The 16,136-nt window shown below is 47.2% G+C and overlaps 1 protein-coding gene across 1 annotated transcript; it reads right to left on the reverse strand.

Annotated features, from left to right (window-relative positions):
• Positions 1–263: 263 nt before the first annotated feature.
• GPR26 (G protein-coupled receptor 26) lies at positions 264–15,036 on the reverse strand. Its single transcript, XM_073681350.1, has 3 exons — positions 14,024–15,036; positions 10,815–10,928; positions 264–1,118 (listed from the first exon to the last, which is right to left on the reverse strand). The coding sequence occupies exons 1-3, from the start codon at positions 14,689–14,691 to the stop codon at positions 779–781; spliced, it is 1,122 nt and encodes a 373-aa protein (XP_073537451.1). The 5' UTR covers positions 14,692–15,036; the 3' UTR covers positions 264–778.
• Between the last annotated feature and the right edge of the window lie 1,100 nt (positions 15,037–16,136).

The following is a 16,136-nucleotide window of genomic DNA, read 5'->3' on the forward strand; positions in this document are numbered from 1 at the left end:
ACAGAAGAGTTACAAACTCTCCATTAGAAGGCGCTCACTGATAGATGCTCAGTTAACTCATTTTGAAGCAGGCAATAGATGGCACAACATAATGCAGCAAAAGGCAAAATTTTAAATGAAACCCAAATGCAAAAATGTATTGAGCCCAATATAAGAGAAAAAAACTTTCCCAAAGACTCCATATTCTTTAAATATAAAGGTATTATCTTAGTTATCCTGCACAAAAATTCAGTAAGCTTCCTGCCTTGTTTATAGGGGACAGGTTTAGTTTCAGACAAATATTTTTAATATTTTACTTTAAAAAAAAAAGTGAAATATTTATATTTTCCATTGATAAGTTGAAGTTTCGATATTAAAATTTATAATGACACATATTTCAGATATGTGACATCAATTTATACACATGATTGTCAAAACGATCATCATATCCACGACTGGGCAATCACATCTCTTGACGGTGCGCCGCCCTTCTGGTGACCGATGTCCAGTTAGCCATTTTTATGCAATTTTGTCCTGCAAATTGTTATTATTTTTTCACTTTTTGACTTAGAAATTAGTTTTAAGCTGGAATTGTAGAGATCTCCGGAAATGGGATTCAGGCAACTCTTTATTATTAAGAGCCATCTCGAGGCTTTAAGGGCGAAACCCTCGTAATAAGTTAAGGCAATAAATGACGGCAGGTAGACATCAGAAGCCGTCCTTTCTTTGTAACAGATCTCATATCTGTAGATAGATATTGGTCCCGGCTGATTTTGGTTTTTCATAGTTTTTTGTGTCGTTATCCAGAGGTTGTTGGTACCATGTTTCCCATATAAGAATTGGCCCTTTGCACAGAGTTGCCAGAATTTGGTACCATGTTTCCCATATAAGAATTGGCCCTTTGCACAGAGTTGCCAGAATTTGGTACCATGTTTCCCATATAAGAATTGGCCCTTTGCACAGAGTTGCCAGAACTACGTTTCAGCAGTTTGTTGACCATGTCCCGACAACAGTTCTTATATTGGTTCCTTGTCAGGCAGTATACAAATGGATCTGACAAAGCTTTGCTGTAGGCGAAATACCGGCTGAAGATACCCCACTGAGCGCTGATGGTGGTGGAAGAGGAGATCTCAACCAACCTAAGAGTGAACAAAACACATGGATACAGTAGATACAGTTATTATAACCAAAGACACTAAACTTAAAAAAAGTTTTTTAAACTTCATTTAAAAGTCATTCAAATGTTAAATCCTGCTTAGGACATTCCCTCCTATTACCTAAATCTGAAAACCCTGCCAGGAGTGGATATTACCCTGGTGGAATCCATTTGATTGGCAGGCAGGTAACATTGCATTTTTTTCCAAAAGTGGCCAAAGAAATGGAAATATACGGCCATCTATATTCTACCCTGGACAACAAGTGATTCATAACTTTGACCTAGAGGGATCAAAAATCCCACCATGTAGCAATTAATAAAGTAGTATTACCTGCTCATTTGCAGGGATTCTAAACTGATTTTTGATTTACTCAATGTAGCAATCATACACACAGCAAGTTTTTGTCAAGTTTTTTTCCAAGCCTCCACCCAACCCCTTGGACTAACACTATGCAGATGCAATCAATGAGGTCATTTAATTCAATAGATCAATTTAATGACTTATTCTTATAAAACATACTGTATGTGCAAAATGTGTATCTATGTCCATACTACTTTTAAAGTGAATGTCCATCTTTTGAAGTCTTGATAATGTTAAGCCCTACTTCCCATGCTGATTAATTTCCTAATCTAATAATATAGTGATTGGAGCTCCATTTTTACTGACACACAGCGTCAAATTCACTGCATTAACATAGAACTAAGCAATATAATTTTGGCTACCTGTAGCCACCACTAGGGGGAGCTGAAGCGCATACTGTATTATTATAGGGAATCTGCCAGCAAGTTTTTGCTATATAATCTGAGAGCAGCCTGATGTAGAGGCAGAGACCCTGACTCCAGTGATGTATCACTTATTGGGCTGCTTGCCTCAGTTTTTATAAAATCTGCTGCAGTTCTACCAGTTCTCTGAATAACCCATTTATACCACTAATTAACTACTTTCTGTGTACACTGTTCATAGGCAGAAAGCTGCCAATCAGTGGTAAAGGCGGGGTTATACAGAGCTCATGAATATGGAGGACTACATGGCAGCAAGTTTACTAGTCCTCTGGTTATAATCTGCTGATAAAATAGTGATTTTATCAGAACTACAGCAGGCAGACCAGTAAGTGATACATTTCTGTAATCAGGGTCTCGTCTCTACATTATGCTGCTCTTAGATAAGGTTACAAAAACTTTGTGACAGATTCCATTTAAGTTCATGTTATGTCCCTCAGTGATCAGCTGTAATCTATGACAAAGCTGGCAGTAAGCGTCCACTTGTCCTGCAGCGCCACCACAGGGGGAATTCAGTACTACACAGTTGCCAATAAAATAAATATGCTGTCTGTGTAGTGCAAGAACATGCTGGATTCTCCACAGTTACAGATGCATTTGTAGCTGCTCTCCATTGGCTAATAAACTAGGGTCCATAAATGGTGAACCCCTCAATTTCTTTCCAGAATTCTCTATCAATTTATTTAAAAACCGGTTTACTAAACTGGTCAACTCCCACTGCAGTGTTTATCAGGTTAATAACAATAAAATGAAGCTCTTGGAAAAACAATGTAAAAACAGTAAGCAAAAATATCCTAAGCTCCCTCTAGTGGTGTCTGCAGGCAGCCAGAATTTATCTTTTTTTTTAAAGGGAACCTGTCACCAGGTTTACCCAATATGAACTACGCCCACCAGCTTTAATGCCTCTTTTATCACATCTTGCCAGAATGTAAGTCCCCAACCCTCCCTGTATAGCTCAAAAAATAACTTTTATCCCTGCAATCACCATCCTCCTGCTTGCTTCATATGGATGTCTCATTCTACATCATCCATGTAGTGTTCCCCAATCGTGCATCTGCGCAGGCGTACTTTGCTATGCCCTGTTGAAGGAAGAGCAAAGTGCTATAGTGTGCATGCACCGGGGAGGCCAAAAAGCGCTAATGACTAGAGGAAAAGCCAGCACACCGGGGAGGCCAAATAGCGCTGATGACTGGAGGTAAAACCGGCGCATCAGGCAGGCCAAAGAGCACTGATGACTGGAGGTAAAGCCGGCGCAACAGGCAGGCCAAAGAGCACTGATGACTGGAGGTAAAACCGATGCACTGGAGAGGCCAAAGAGCACTGATGACTAGAAGTAAAGTTGGCTCATCGGGGAGGCCAAATAGCACTGGTGACTGGAGGTAAAGCCGGCGCACCGGGGAGGCCAAAGAGTGCTGATGACTGGAGGTAAAGTTGGCGCATCGGGGAGGCCAAAGAGTGCTGATGACTGGAGGTAAAGTCGGCACACCGGGGAGGCCAAATAGCACTGATGACTGGGTGTAAAAGCTGGGGCACTGAGGAGGCCAAATAGCACTGATGACAGGAGGTAATGCCGGCGCACCGGTGAGGCCAAAGAGCATTGATGACTCAAGGTAAAGCTGGCACACCAGGGAGGCCAAAGAGTGCTGATGACTGCAGGTAAAGCTGGCGCATTGGGGAGGCCAAAGAGCGCTGATGACTGGAGGTAAAGCCGGCACACTGGGGAGGCCAAAGAGCACTGATGACTGGAGGTAAAGCCGGCACAACAGGGAGGCCAAAGAGCGCTGATGACAGAAGGTAAAGCTGGGGCATCGGGGAGGCCAAAGAGCGCTGATGACAGAAGGTAAAGCCGGCACAATGGGGAGGCCAAAGAGCACTGATGACTGGAGGTAAAGCTGGCTCACCGGGGAGGCCAAAGAGCGCTGATGACTGGAGGTAAAGCCGGTATACCAGGGAGGCCAAAAAGCACTGATGACTGGAGGTAAAGCTGGTGCACCGGGGAGGCCAAGAAGAGCACTGATGACTGGAAGTAAAGTTGGCACACCGGTGAGGCCAAAGAGCATTGATGACTGGAGGTAAAGCCAGTGCACCAGGGAGGCCAAAGAGTGCTGATGACTGGAGGTAAAGCCAGCACACTGAGGAGGCCAAAGGGCACTGATGACTGGAGGTAAAGCCAGCACACGAGGGAGGCCAAAGAGTGCTGATGACTGGAGGTAAAGACGGGGCATCGGGGCGGCCAAAGAGCGCTGATGACTGCAGGTAAAGCCGGTACACCGGGGAGGCCAAATAGCACTGATGGCTGGATGTAAAAGCCGGGGCACCGAGGAGGCCAAATAGCACTGATGACTGGAGGAAAAGCCGGCGCACCGGTGAGGCCAAAGAGCATTGATGACTCAAGGTAAAGCTGGCACACCAGGGAGGCCAAAGAGTGCTTATGACTGCTGGTAAAGCTGGCGCATTGGGGAGGCCAAAGAGCTCTGATGACTGGAGATAAAGCCGGCACACTGGGGAGGCCAAAGAGCACTGATGACTGGAGGTAAAGCTGGGGCATCGGGGAGGCTAAAGCGCGCTGATGACTGAAGGTAAAGCCAGCACAATGGGGAGGCCAAAGAGCACTGATGACTGGAGGTAAAGCTGGTTCACCGGGGAGGCCAAAGAGCGCTGATGACTGGAGATAAAGCCGGTATACCAGGTAGGCCAAAGAGCAATGATGACTGGAGGTAAAGCTGGTGCACCGGGGAGGCCAAGAAGAGCACTGATGACTGGAAGTAAAGTTGGCACACCGGTGAGGCCAAAGAGCATTGATGACTGGAGGTAAAGCCGGTGCACCAGGGAAGCCAAAGAGTGCTGATGACTGGAGGTAAAGCCGGCACACTGAGGAGGCCAAAGGGCACTGATGACTGGAGGTAAAGCCAGCACACGAGGGAGGCCAAAGAGTGCTGATGACTGGAGGTAAAGCCGGGGCATCGGGGCGGCCAAAGAGCGCTGATGACTGGAGGTAAAGCCGGCTCCTCGGGGAGGCCAAAGAGCACTGATGATTGGAGGTAAAGCCGGCTCACAGGGGAGGCCAAATAGCTCTGATGACTGGAGGTAAAGCCGGAGCATTGGGGAGGCCAAAGAGTGCTGATGATTGGAGGAAAATCCAGCGCATCAGGGGGGGCCAAAGAGTAATGATGACTGGAGGTAAAGCTGGCACACCTGGGAGGCCAAATAGCACTGATGACTGGAGGTAAAGGCGGTGCACCGGGGAGGCCAAAGAGTGCTGATAACTGGAGGTAAAGCCGGCAAACCAGGGAGGCCAAAGAGCGCTGATGACTGAAGGTGAAGCCGGGGCATCGGAGAGGCCAAAGACCATTGATGACTGGAGGTAAAACCGGCGCACCAGGGAGGCCAAAGAGTTCTGATGACTGGAGGTAAAGCCGACGCACTGAGGAGGCCAAAGTGCACTGATGACTGGAGGTAAAGCCGGCACACCAGGGAGGCCAAAGAGCGCTGATGACTGGAGGTAAAGCCAGGGCATCGGGGAGGCCAAAGTGCGCTGATGACTGAAGGTAAAACTGGCACACCCGGGAGGCCAAAAAGCACTGATGACTAGAGGTAAAGCCGGCTCACCAGGGAGGCCAAAGAGCGCTGATGACTGGAGGTAAAACTGGCGCACCGGGGAGGCCAAAGAGCACTGATGACTGGAGGTAAAGCCGGCTCATCGGAGAGGCCAAAGAGCGCTGATGACTGGAGGTAAAGCCGGCACACCAGGGAGGACAAAGAGCATTGATGACTGGAGGTAAAGCCGGCACACCAGGGAGGACAAAGAGGACTGATGACTGGAGGTAAAGCAGGCGCACCAGGGAGGCCAAAGAGCATTGATGATTGGAGGTAAAATTTACACACCGGGGAGGCCATATAGCACTGATGACTGGAGGTAAAGCCGGCGCACTGGGGAGGCCAAAGAGCATTGATGACTGGAGGTAAAGCCGGCGCATCAGGGAGGCCAAAGAGCACTGATGACTGGAGGTAAAGCCGGCACACGAGGGAGGCCAAAGAGCGCTGATGACTGGAGTTTAGAGCCGGGGCATCGGGGACTCCAAAGAGCGCTGATGACAGAAGGTAAAGCCGGCACACTGGGGAGGCCAAAGAGCACTGATGACTGGAGTTTAAAGCCGGGGCATCGGGGAGGCCAAAGAGCGCTGATGACAGAAGGTAAAGCCGGCTCACCGGGGAGGCCAAAGTGTGCTGATGGCTGGAGGTAAAGCTGGCGCATTGGGGAGGCCAAAGAGCCCTGATGACTGGAGGTAAAACCGGCTCAATATGGAGACCAAAGAGCACTGATGACTGGAGGTAAAGCCAGCACATCGGGGAGGCCAAAAAGCGCTGATGACTGGAGATAAAGTCGGTGCACCGGGGAGGCCAAATAGCACAGATGACTGGAGGTAAAGCCAGCCCACTGGGGAGGCCAAAGAGTGCTGGTGACTGGAGGTAAGGCCGGCGCACCAGGGAGGCCAAAGAGCACTGATGACTGGAGGTAAAGCCGGTGCACCGGGGAGGCCAAGAAGATCATTGATGACTGGAAGTAAAGTTGGCACACCAGTGAGGCCAAAGATCATTGATGACTGGAGGTAAAGCCGGCGCACCAGGGAGGCCAAAGAATGCTGATGACTGGAGGTAAAGCCGGTGCACTGAGGAGGCCAAAGAGCACTGATAACAGGAGGTAAAGACGGCACACGAGGGAGGCCAAAGAGCGCTGATGACTGGAGTTTAAAGCCGGGGCATCGGGGACGCCAAAGAGCGCTGATGACAGAAGGTAAAGCCGGCACACTGGGGAGGCCAAAGAGCACTGATGACTGGAGTTTAAAGCCGGGGCATCGGGGAGGCCAAAGAGCGCTGATGACAGAAGGTAAAGCCGGCTCACCGGGGAGGCAAAAGAGTGCTGATGGCTGGAGGTAAATCCGGCGCACGAGGGAGGCCAAAGAGCACTAATGACTGGAGGTAAAGCCGGCGCACCAGGGAGGCCAAAGAACATTGATGACTGGATGTAAAGTTGGCGCACCAGGGAGGCCAAATAGCACTGATGACTGGAGGTAAAGCCAGCGCATTGGGGAGGCCAAAGAGTGCTGATGATTGGAGGTAAAGCCAGCGCATCGGGGAGGTCAAAGAGTGATGGTGACTGGAGGTAAAGCTGGCACACCGGGGAGGCGAAATAGCACTGATGACTGGAGGTATAGTGGGAGCACCAGGGAGGCCAAATACCACTGATGACTGGAGGTAAAGCCGGCGCATTGGGGAGGCCAAAGAGTGCTGATGATTGGAGGTAAAGCTGGCCCACCGGGGAGGCCAAACAGCGGTGATGACTGGAGGTAAAGCTGGCGCACCGGAGAGGCCAAATAGTGCTGATGACTTTAGGTAAGGCCAAAGAGTGCTGATGACTGGAGGTAAAGCCGGCACACCAGGGAGGCCAAAGAGCATTGATGACTGGAGGTAAAACCAGCGCACCAGGGAGGCCAAAGAGTGCTGATGACTGGAAGTAAAGGCGGCGCACTGAGGAGGCCAAAGAGCACTAATGAATGGCGGTAAAGCCGGCCCACCAGGGAGGCCAAAGAGCGCTGATGACTAGAGGTAAAGCCGTCACACCAGGGAGGCCAAAGAGCACTGATGACTGGAGGTAAAGCCGGCTCACCGGGGAGGCCAAAGAGCGCTGATGACAGGAGGTAAAGCCTTCGCACCGGGGAGGCCAAAGAGCATTGATGATTGGAGGTAAAATTTGCGCACCGGGGAGGCAAAATAGCACTGATGACCGGAGGTAAAGCCGACGCACTGGGGAGGCCAAAGAGTGCTGATGATTGGAGGTAAAGCCAGCGCATTGGGGAGGACAAAGAGTGATGATGACTGGAGGTAAAGCTGGCACACCGGGGAGGTCAAATAGCTCTTATGACTGGAGGTAAAGCTGAGGCACCAAGGAAGCCAAATAGCTCTGATGAATGGAGGTAAAGCTGGCCCACCGGGGAGGCCAAAGAGCATTGATGACTGGAGGTAAAGCAGGCGCGTCTGGAAGGCCAAAGAGTGCTGATGACTTGAGGTAAAGCCGGCGCACCGGGGAGGCCAAAGACTGCTGATGACTGGAGGTAGAGCTGGCACATTGGGGAGGCCAAAGAGCCCTGATGACTAGAGATAAAACCGGCTAACTATGGAGACCAAAGAGCACTGATGACTGGAGGTAAAGCCAGCACATCGGGGAGGCCAAAAAGCGCTGATGACTAGAGATAAAACCGGTGCACCGGGGAGGCCAAATAGCACTGATGACTGGAGGTAAATCCGGCCCACTGGGGAGGCCAAAGAGTGCTGGTGACTCGAGGTAAAGCCAGCACACCGGGGAGGCCAAAGAGTACTGATGACTGGAGGTAAAGTTGGTGCACGGGGAGACCAAAGAGCGCTGATGACTGGAAGTAAAGCCAGGGCATCGGGGAGGCCAAAGAGTGCTGATGACTGAAGGTAAAGCCGGCGCACCGGGGAGGCCAAAGAGCGCTGATGACTGGAGGTAAAGCCGGGGCATCGGGGAGGCCAAAGAGTGCTGGTGACTGAAGTTAAAGCCGGCGCACCGGGGAGGCCAAGGAGCACTGATGACTGGAGGTAAAGCCGGGGCATCGGGGAGGCCAAAGAGTGCTGATGACTGAAGGTAAAGCCGGCACACTGGGGAGGCCAAAGAGTGCTGATGACTGGAGGTAAAGCCGGGGCATCGGGGAGGCCAAAGAGTGCTGATGACTGAAGTTAAAGCCGGCGCACCGGGGAGGCCAAGGAGCACTGATGACTGGAGGTAAAGCCGGGGCATCGGGGAGGCCAAAGAGTGCTGATGACTGAAGGTAAAGCCGGCACACTGGGGAGGCCAAAGAGTGCTGATGACTGGAGGTAAAGCCGGGGCATTGGGGAGGCCAAAGAGTGCTGATGACTGAAGGTAAAGCCGGCGCACCGGGGAGGCCAAAGAGCACTGATGACTGGAGGTAAAGCCGGGGCATCGGGGAAGCCAAAGAGTGCTGGTGACTAAAGGTAAAGCCGGCACACTGGGGAGGCCAAAGAGTGCTGATGACTGGAGGTAAAGACAGCGCACTAGAGAGGCCAAATAGCACAGATGACTGGAGGTAAAGCCGGTGCACTGGGGAGGCCAAAGAGCACTGATGACTGGAGATAAAGCCGGCGCATGTGTACTATAGTACTTTGCTCTGCCCTCAGAAGTGCAGAGTGAAGTACAGCTGCACAAGAGGGTGCAATTGGGGGACATGTGTGGATGATGTAGGATTGTGGGTTTGCAAAACCCCTATCAACAGGTTATAGTTTGTATTAAAAAAAACCCTGTGCTTTACTCTTCCTCCCTAGGTTCAGCATTGAGTCTGCTCTGCTGCTCCTGGTGTCTGATATTGTCTGCTGTCAACAGCGCTGTAGCAAATCAGTGAGCTTAGCGGCTCTGCCAAAATTAACGGGCCACTTAGAGCCACTGAGCTCACTGATTGGCTGCAGTAATGCTGAAGTGACATCACTGCTGCAGATAAAAATAGATACAGAGACTAAGCATTTAACCTGGGGTGGTCAAGCAAAGCTCTGTTTCTTTGGTTTTTAATACAAGCTGTAGCCATGTAATTGGAATTTTTCCAAAATCAGAACCCCGCACAGTTACCAATAAAATAAATTTGCTGTCTGTGTAATGCAAGAACCAGGGGTGTAACTATCGAGGATCGCAGAGGGTGCGATCACAAACGGGCCTGCCAGTGAAGGGGGGCTTACCGACACCAGCGCAAATTTCACTTGGATGTGTGTCATCGGATGCAGATTCAGCTGAATTGCATTGCTTTGCTGAGACTTGCCGGCTCCCTGCACTGCAATACATCCTGCTGGCCAATCAGAGGCCAGCAACATTCGTCGGCTTGCCAGTGACGGGCGGCGAATGGCAGTGACGTCATGGGCTGCTCGTGCCGTCATGCTGAAGTCAGCTGCCAGCTTCCGTACTGACTATAAAGGAGGATGCCATACATCATGGGAGTGAGGGGAGGTAAGAATAATCTTTTTTTTTTTATTAAAATTACAAGGAGAAGAATGCATTATACCAGTATCGGGCCCCGAATGGGGGGCATTATATAAGGAAGGAGCCCAGGATGGGGGGCATTATACCAGGATGGGGGGCATTATACCAGGAAGGGGCCCAGGATGGGGGGCATTATACCAGGAAGGGGCTCTGGATGGGGGCATTATACCAGGACGGGAGGGCATTATGCCAGGAAGGGGCCCTCAATGGGGGCATTGTATCAGGATGGGAAACACTATACCAGGATGGGGGATATTTTCCAAGGAAGGGGGCCCATGAAGAGGGACATTGTTATAGGATGGGGTCCAGGATGGGGGACATAATTACTGGAAGGGCCTAGGATGGGGGGGGGGTGCATTATTACTGAATGGGGCCAGAATGGGAGATTATTACTGAAGGTTGCCCAGGATGGAGAAAATTATTATAGGAACAAGGTGCCCAAGATGGGGACCGTATTAAATAAAGGGCCCAGGAAGGGGCCAGGATGGGAGACATTATTACATGGGGGTGAAAACTCATGTCTTTAGAGGATCTAGAATGCTACAAGGGCCCATACATTTGACCAACATGCAGGTGGAGGGCCCTTGTCCGAATTTTGCACTGAGGCTCGTCAGACTCTATTTACACCACTGGCAAGAACATGCTGGGTCCTCTACAGTTAGAGATGCTAATCAATAAAGCTCCAGAATTGGGGACCCCCTCAATCTTCCCAGAATTGTCTACTAATTTATGTGATAACAGATTTACTAAACTGGACAGCCCCCACTGCAGTATTTATCATGGTTAATAATAAAATGAAGAATCTCTTGGGGCAGTGGATTTGCTTTTCACATTTACCTGGTTATTACATATGGAGTGAAGCAAAGCAGGAATGTTCCTCTGAATGTGATGATTTTTTTGGTTGCTCGTTGCCTCCTCCTCTTCTGTTCCTCCAGGCATCTTTGTCTCACACTAAGAGAAAACAACAGTCAGTAAGAGAAGCTTTTCTAGAGCAAAAGAGAAGAAGCAAAACTAAATTATTTAAACTTGGCCTTTATCAAAGAAATACAGAGTTTAGCAAAGTTCTTTTCATGGTCCCAAATCAGAGAGTAAAATTAAATTTCAGATAGCATCTCCCATTTAGAAAGGGTCTAATGCTTAATATAGGAGAACTTGATATACTACTTATTTCTGTCAACTATATGGAAAAGTAAAACACAAAAGTGGCAGAGTGGGTTCAAGGTGCAAAAATATGGGAATGCTAGAACTGGATGGACCTAAAAGGATGAGGTGAGAATCATGTGCATGATGATAGAAAATATTTTAAGTTTATATAAAACATCACAATTCTCTTGTACTAAATGTGATTTAAAATCATCCTGTGGTCAGGACCAGTTCTGCCATTCCAAATTACCATTTCCTCCTATGTCAGGTGTTCGGAGAAGGAAAAACCCCTTTACAGGTAATATGCAAATATTTTTGTTTCTCATTTCAGCTTATGAGTACAGTGGTGGCCAAAAGTATTGGCACCCCTGCAATTCTGTCAGATAATACTCAGTTTCTTCCTGAAAATGATTGCAGTCACAAATTCTTTGGTATTATTATCTTCATTTAATTTGTCTTCAATGAAAAAACACAAAAAGAATTGTCCTAAAGCCAAATTGGATATAATTCCACACCAAACCTAAAAAAGGGGGTGGACAAAAGTATTGGCACTGTTTGAAAAATCATGTGATGCTTCTCTAATTCGTGTAATTAACAGCTCCTGTAACTTACCTGTGGCACCTAACAGGTGTTGGCAATAACTAAATCACACTTGCAGCCAGTTAACATGGATTAAAGTTGACTCAACCTCTGTCCTGTGTCCTTGTGTGTACCACATTGAGCATGGAGAAAAGAAAGAAGACCAAAGAACTGTCTGAGGACTTGAGAAACCAAATTGTGAGGAAGCATGAGCAATCTCAAGGCTACAAGTCCATCTCCAAAGACCTGAATGTTCCTGTGTCTTCCGTGCGCAGTGTCATCAAGAAGTTTAAAGCCCATGGCACTGTGGCTAACCTCCCTAGATGTGGACGGAAAAGAAAAATTGACGAGAGATTTCAACGCAAGATTGTGCGGATGGTGGATAAAGAACCTCGACTCACATCCAAACAAGTTCAAGCTGCCCTGCAGTCCGAGGGTACAACAGTGTCAACCCGTACTATCCGTCGGCATCTGAATGAAAAGGGACTGTATGGTAGGATACCCAGGGAGACCCCACTTCTTACCCCGAGACATAAAAAAGCCAGGCTGGAGTTTGCCAAAACTTACCTGAGAAAGCATAAAACGTTTTGGAAGAATGTTCTCTGGTCAGATGAGACAAAAGTAGAGCTTTTTGGGAAAAAGCGTCAACATAGAGTGTACAGAAAAAAAAAGAGGCATTCAAAGAAAAGAATACGGTCCCTACAGTCAAACATGGCGGAGGTTCCCTGATGTTTTGGGGTTGCTTTGCTGCCTCTGGCACTGGACTGCTTGACCGTGTGCATGACATTATGAAGTCTGAAGACTACTAACAAATTTTGCAGCATAATGTAGGGCCCAGTGTGAGAAAGCTGGGTCTCCCTCAGAGGTCGTGGGTCTTCCAGCAGGACAATGACCCAAAACACACTTCCAAAAGCACTATAAAATGGTTTTAGAGAAAGCACTGGAGACTTCTAAGGTGGCCAGCAATGAGTCCAGACCTGAATCCCATAGAACACCTGTGGAGAGATCTCAAATGGCAGTTTGGAGAAGGCACCCTTCAAATATCAGGGACCTGGAGCAGTTTGCCAAAGAAGAATGGTCTACAATTCCAGCAGAGCATTGTAAGAAACTCATTGATGGTTACCGGAAGCAGTTGTTCGCAGTTATTTTGGCTAAAGGTTGTGCAACCGAGTATTAGGCTGAGGGTGCCAATACTTTTGTCTGGCCCATTTTTGGAGTTTTGTGTGAAATGATCAATGATTTGATTTTTGCTTCATTCTCTTTTGTGTTTTTTCCTTGCAAGCAAATTAAATGAAGAGAATAATACCAAAGAATTTGTGATTGCAATCATTTTCAGGAAGAAACTGAGTATTATCTGACAGAATTGCAGGGGTGCCAATACTTTCGGCCACCACTGTATGTCCAAAAAACATATATAAGTATGATGGGTGCAGCCTCCTGAAACTTTCATCCAATATAATAACATATAGAGAGATGAAAGAAAGAAAGAAAGAAAGAAAGAAAGAAAGAAAGAAAGAAAGAAACACTGTGGATGATTATAGTCTCAAGGAACTGGTAGCACAATCTATTTAATAATACAAACATAAATTAAAAATTAATAAATAATAAATTAAATAAAAAAACATAGATACATGTAGATAGATAGATAAATGATAGATAAACAATAGATAGATGATAGATAAAACTATAGATAGATAAAAGATAGATAAATGATAGATAAATAGATAGAAAGATAAATGATATGATATAACAAATTATACTAAGCTATTACTATTATTGTAGCCATAGTTTATTTTTCATATATTCTCACAGCAAATCAATATTCTGCTACATTTACTTACACAAACCCACCATCCATTATTCAGTAAAGTTAACTAGAGATGAAGTTTCACCATACACAGATATAATACACACACACTGCTGATCCTCTGTGATTGACAAGCAGTATTTCCACTGTTTTAACCACTGATGTCATGCAGCCCACATGCACCTCTTACATAACCCAGAACATCAGCAAACCCCATGTATTTATCTGAATGTTATTTATATCTTCCAATCTTCATCCTGTTTTCTTATGCCCTGACCCAGCAGCCATTTATTATATAAGACAATGTATCCCTGACACAATGCTGTCATGCATAACTACTTTTTTTTATTTCATGTTGGGTCCATGCATCCAGGATTGTGTTCTGCCAAATCTTTTCTACTTAGATTATTTCCTGTATACCTTGACATGGAATAAGGAGAAATCCTTCACTCTTGACATCTGTTCTATATTTTTCTATTACCAACTGCACAATATAAAAGCAGGCAGTGAGTAATACCTGGGGTGTAGATCTACCAGCAGGACCAGAGTTTGCATTGTGATAACATCGATCCTTCTGCAATGGGAACGAGCGACCTTCAGCACCTGCAGGTAAGTGACACATAGCACCAGGAAAGACACAAAGAAGCTCAGCAGGTGGAAGAGGACCATGAAAGCCAAGAAGGAAGCTCCCTCTTCGGGGTTCTTGTTGAGGAGGGTGCAGGAACCATAGGTGTGGTGGAAGCCCACCCAGGACAGACACAGGGCTACAGTTGGGAAAGATAATGAGTGGATCCAGGAGTAAAGGAGGATGACAGCAGCATCCCTATACCTCATCTTAGATTGATAGCTCAGAGGGAATACTACAGCCACCCAGCGGTCAATGCTTAGGGCTGCCATGCTCAGCATGGAGTTACTGGTCAAGAAAGTTTCCAAGAAGCCCACTGCCCTGCAGAGACCCTCTTCTCCGAGCTGGTGACCCCTGACAGCTCCCACCAGTGTCAGGGGCATGTTGATTGCAATGAGCAGCAGGTTACACAGGGTGAGGTTGAGGGTGAAGAGTCCTGGCACCTGTCCTCGGATGTCAGCGCAGCCCAGGAAGCAGATCAGCACCATCAGGTTGGACAGCGCAGCAGCCACTATAAGCGCAATCATCAGGGAGCAGCCAAAAATCCCCCACAGCTCCATTGCTGGAGCTCTCCCAGATCAGACATGCTTGTATCCAGAGCCTGATCCCATCCTGCCTGCTTGCACAGCAGCTTCTGCCTTCTTTCCTAGAAGTTCTTCTTGTGATGAAGGCACTAATGAGGCTCCTAGAAGTAGCCAGTCCATAAGACGCATCAGCAGCACAGGTGCGATGGTTTATGTAATATTCATTTCATCTCACTCCCTCCCAGCAGAACTAGACATGGAGCCTATTGTGTAAAAAAAAAAGAGCTTGCACGGGTAGGGGAGGGTTTATCCAAAGCAAGATGAGCATCCCTCTGAGCATGAATCCAGCAGAGGAGCCTTCCCAGCTAGATGCCACCTTAAAAGTGCACTGACCAGACAGACCATCTCAAGACTGAGCACTAATACAATCAGCTATTGATCAAGATACTCAGCGAGTGCAAGATATTATCCAATACCTATACTTACACTAAAATGCAAAAATAGAAATTAAAACGCTAAATCTCTTCCCCAAATCCCCTCATTTCACCTCGTTCTTCAGTTTTTTTCTGCTTAGGACATACCTGGCTTTTTGTGAACTACAAATATAAGAGAAAAGGTTCCTATTTTGGCACATCTATGTTCTCAAAAGATTCTAGAGTTTGCCACCAGAGATACAGGAGACTTTTGCAAATAAAATGGTCAGATGGACTATCCTATGGCTTATTCTTTCAGAGTAGTGAAATATAAACTTATCCAAGGATCATTGGTAGACACAGACAGAAGAGGCCCCTGTGCAAGAACAGTATATAGGTCCTTTGCAGTCCATTAGCTCCTCATAATGTACAATTCCACCTTCTTTGTAGGTGGATATTGGACCCCTTACCTCTTGGGCCCCTCTGTGGCTGCACAGATTATCCAATTTTACGTCCGCCCCTGCCAAGGATCCATTTTGCTAAACTACCCTTCTTTCTTTTTTCTCATCAGCACAATATTTTGATACTTAGGGAGCACAGTGGCTCAGTGGTTAGCACTGTATAGTGGCTCAGTGGTTATCACTGCAGCCTTGCAGCTCTTAGGTCCTGGTGCCAAATCCCACCAAGGACAACATCTGCAAGGAGTTTGTATGTTCTCCCTGTGATTGCGTGGGTTTCCACCAGGTTCTCCAGTTTCCTCTCACACTACAAAGACACCCTGATAGGGAATGTAGATTGTGAGCCCTGATGGGGACAGCGATGCTGATGTCTGTAAAGCGCTGTGGAGTTAATGGCGCCATATAAGTGAATAAAATAAATACTTAACTCAATACATAATAACACTCAAAACACCTCAATATGATGGTTCTTTCAAAGTATATAACCCGGATAGACAATAGGCATCTTGGCTCCTGCGTTCGGTCAACAGCTGTAGTAATACATGTTTAGGTAGGAAATGATCGGGGACTGTTACCTTTGGTAAAGTTCTTGTCTCATCTTATTAAAATG

The sequence above is a fragment of the Phyllobates terribilis genome, unplaced genomic scaffold (assembly GCF_046119375.1).
Source record: "Phyllobates terribilis strain yellow unplaced genomic scaffold, ASM4611937v1 Scaffold_5__5_contigs__length_657084704, whole genome shotgun sequence".
Lineage (NCBI taxonomy): Eukaryota > Metazoa > Chordata > Amphibia > Anura > Dendrobatidae > Phyllobates > Phyllobates terribilis.

Bases quoted from the DNA above. Each gene is read 5' to 3' on its own strand.
- GPR26 (XM_073681350.1), bottom strand. From the start codon at position 14,691: ATGGAGCTGTGGGGGATTTTTGGCTGCTCCCTGATGATTGCGCTTATA. The intron at 10,929-14,023 runs GTATTACTCACT...GTTTTCTCTTAG, and splicing joins CTGGTAGATCTACACCCCAG to TGTGAGACAAAGATGCCTGG. The intron at 1,119-10,814 runs GTAAATGTGAAA...GTTCACTCTTAG, and splicing joins ACTCCATATGTAATAACCAG to GTTGGTTGAGATCTCCTCTT.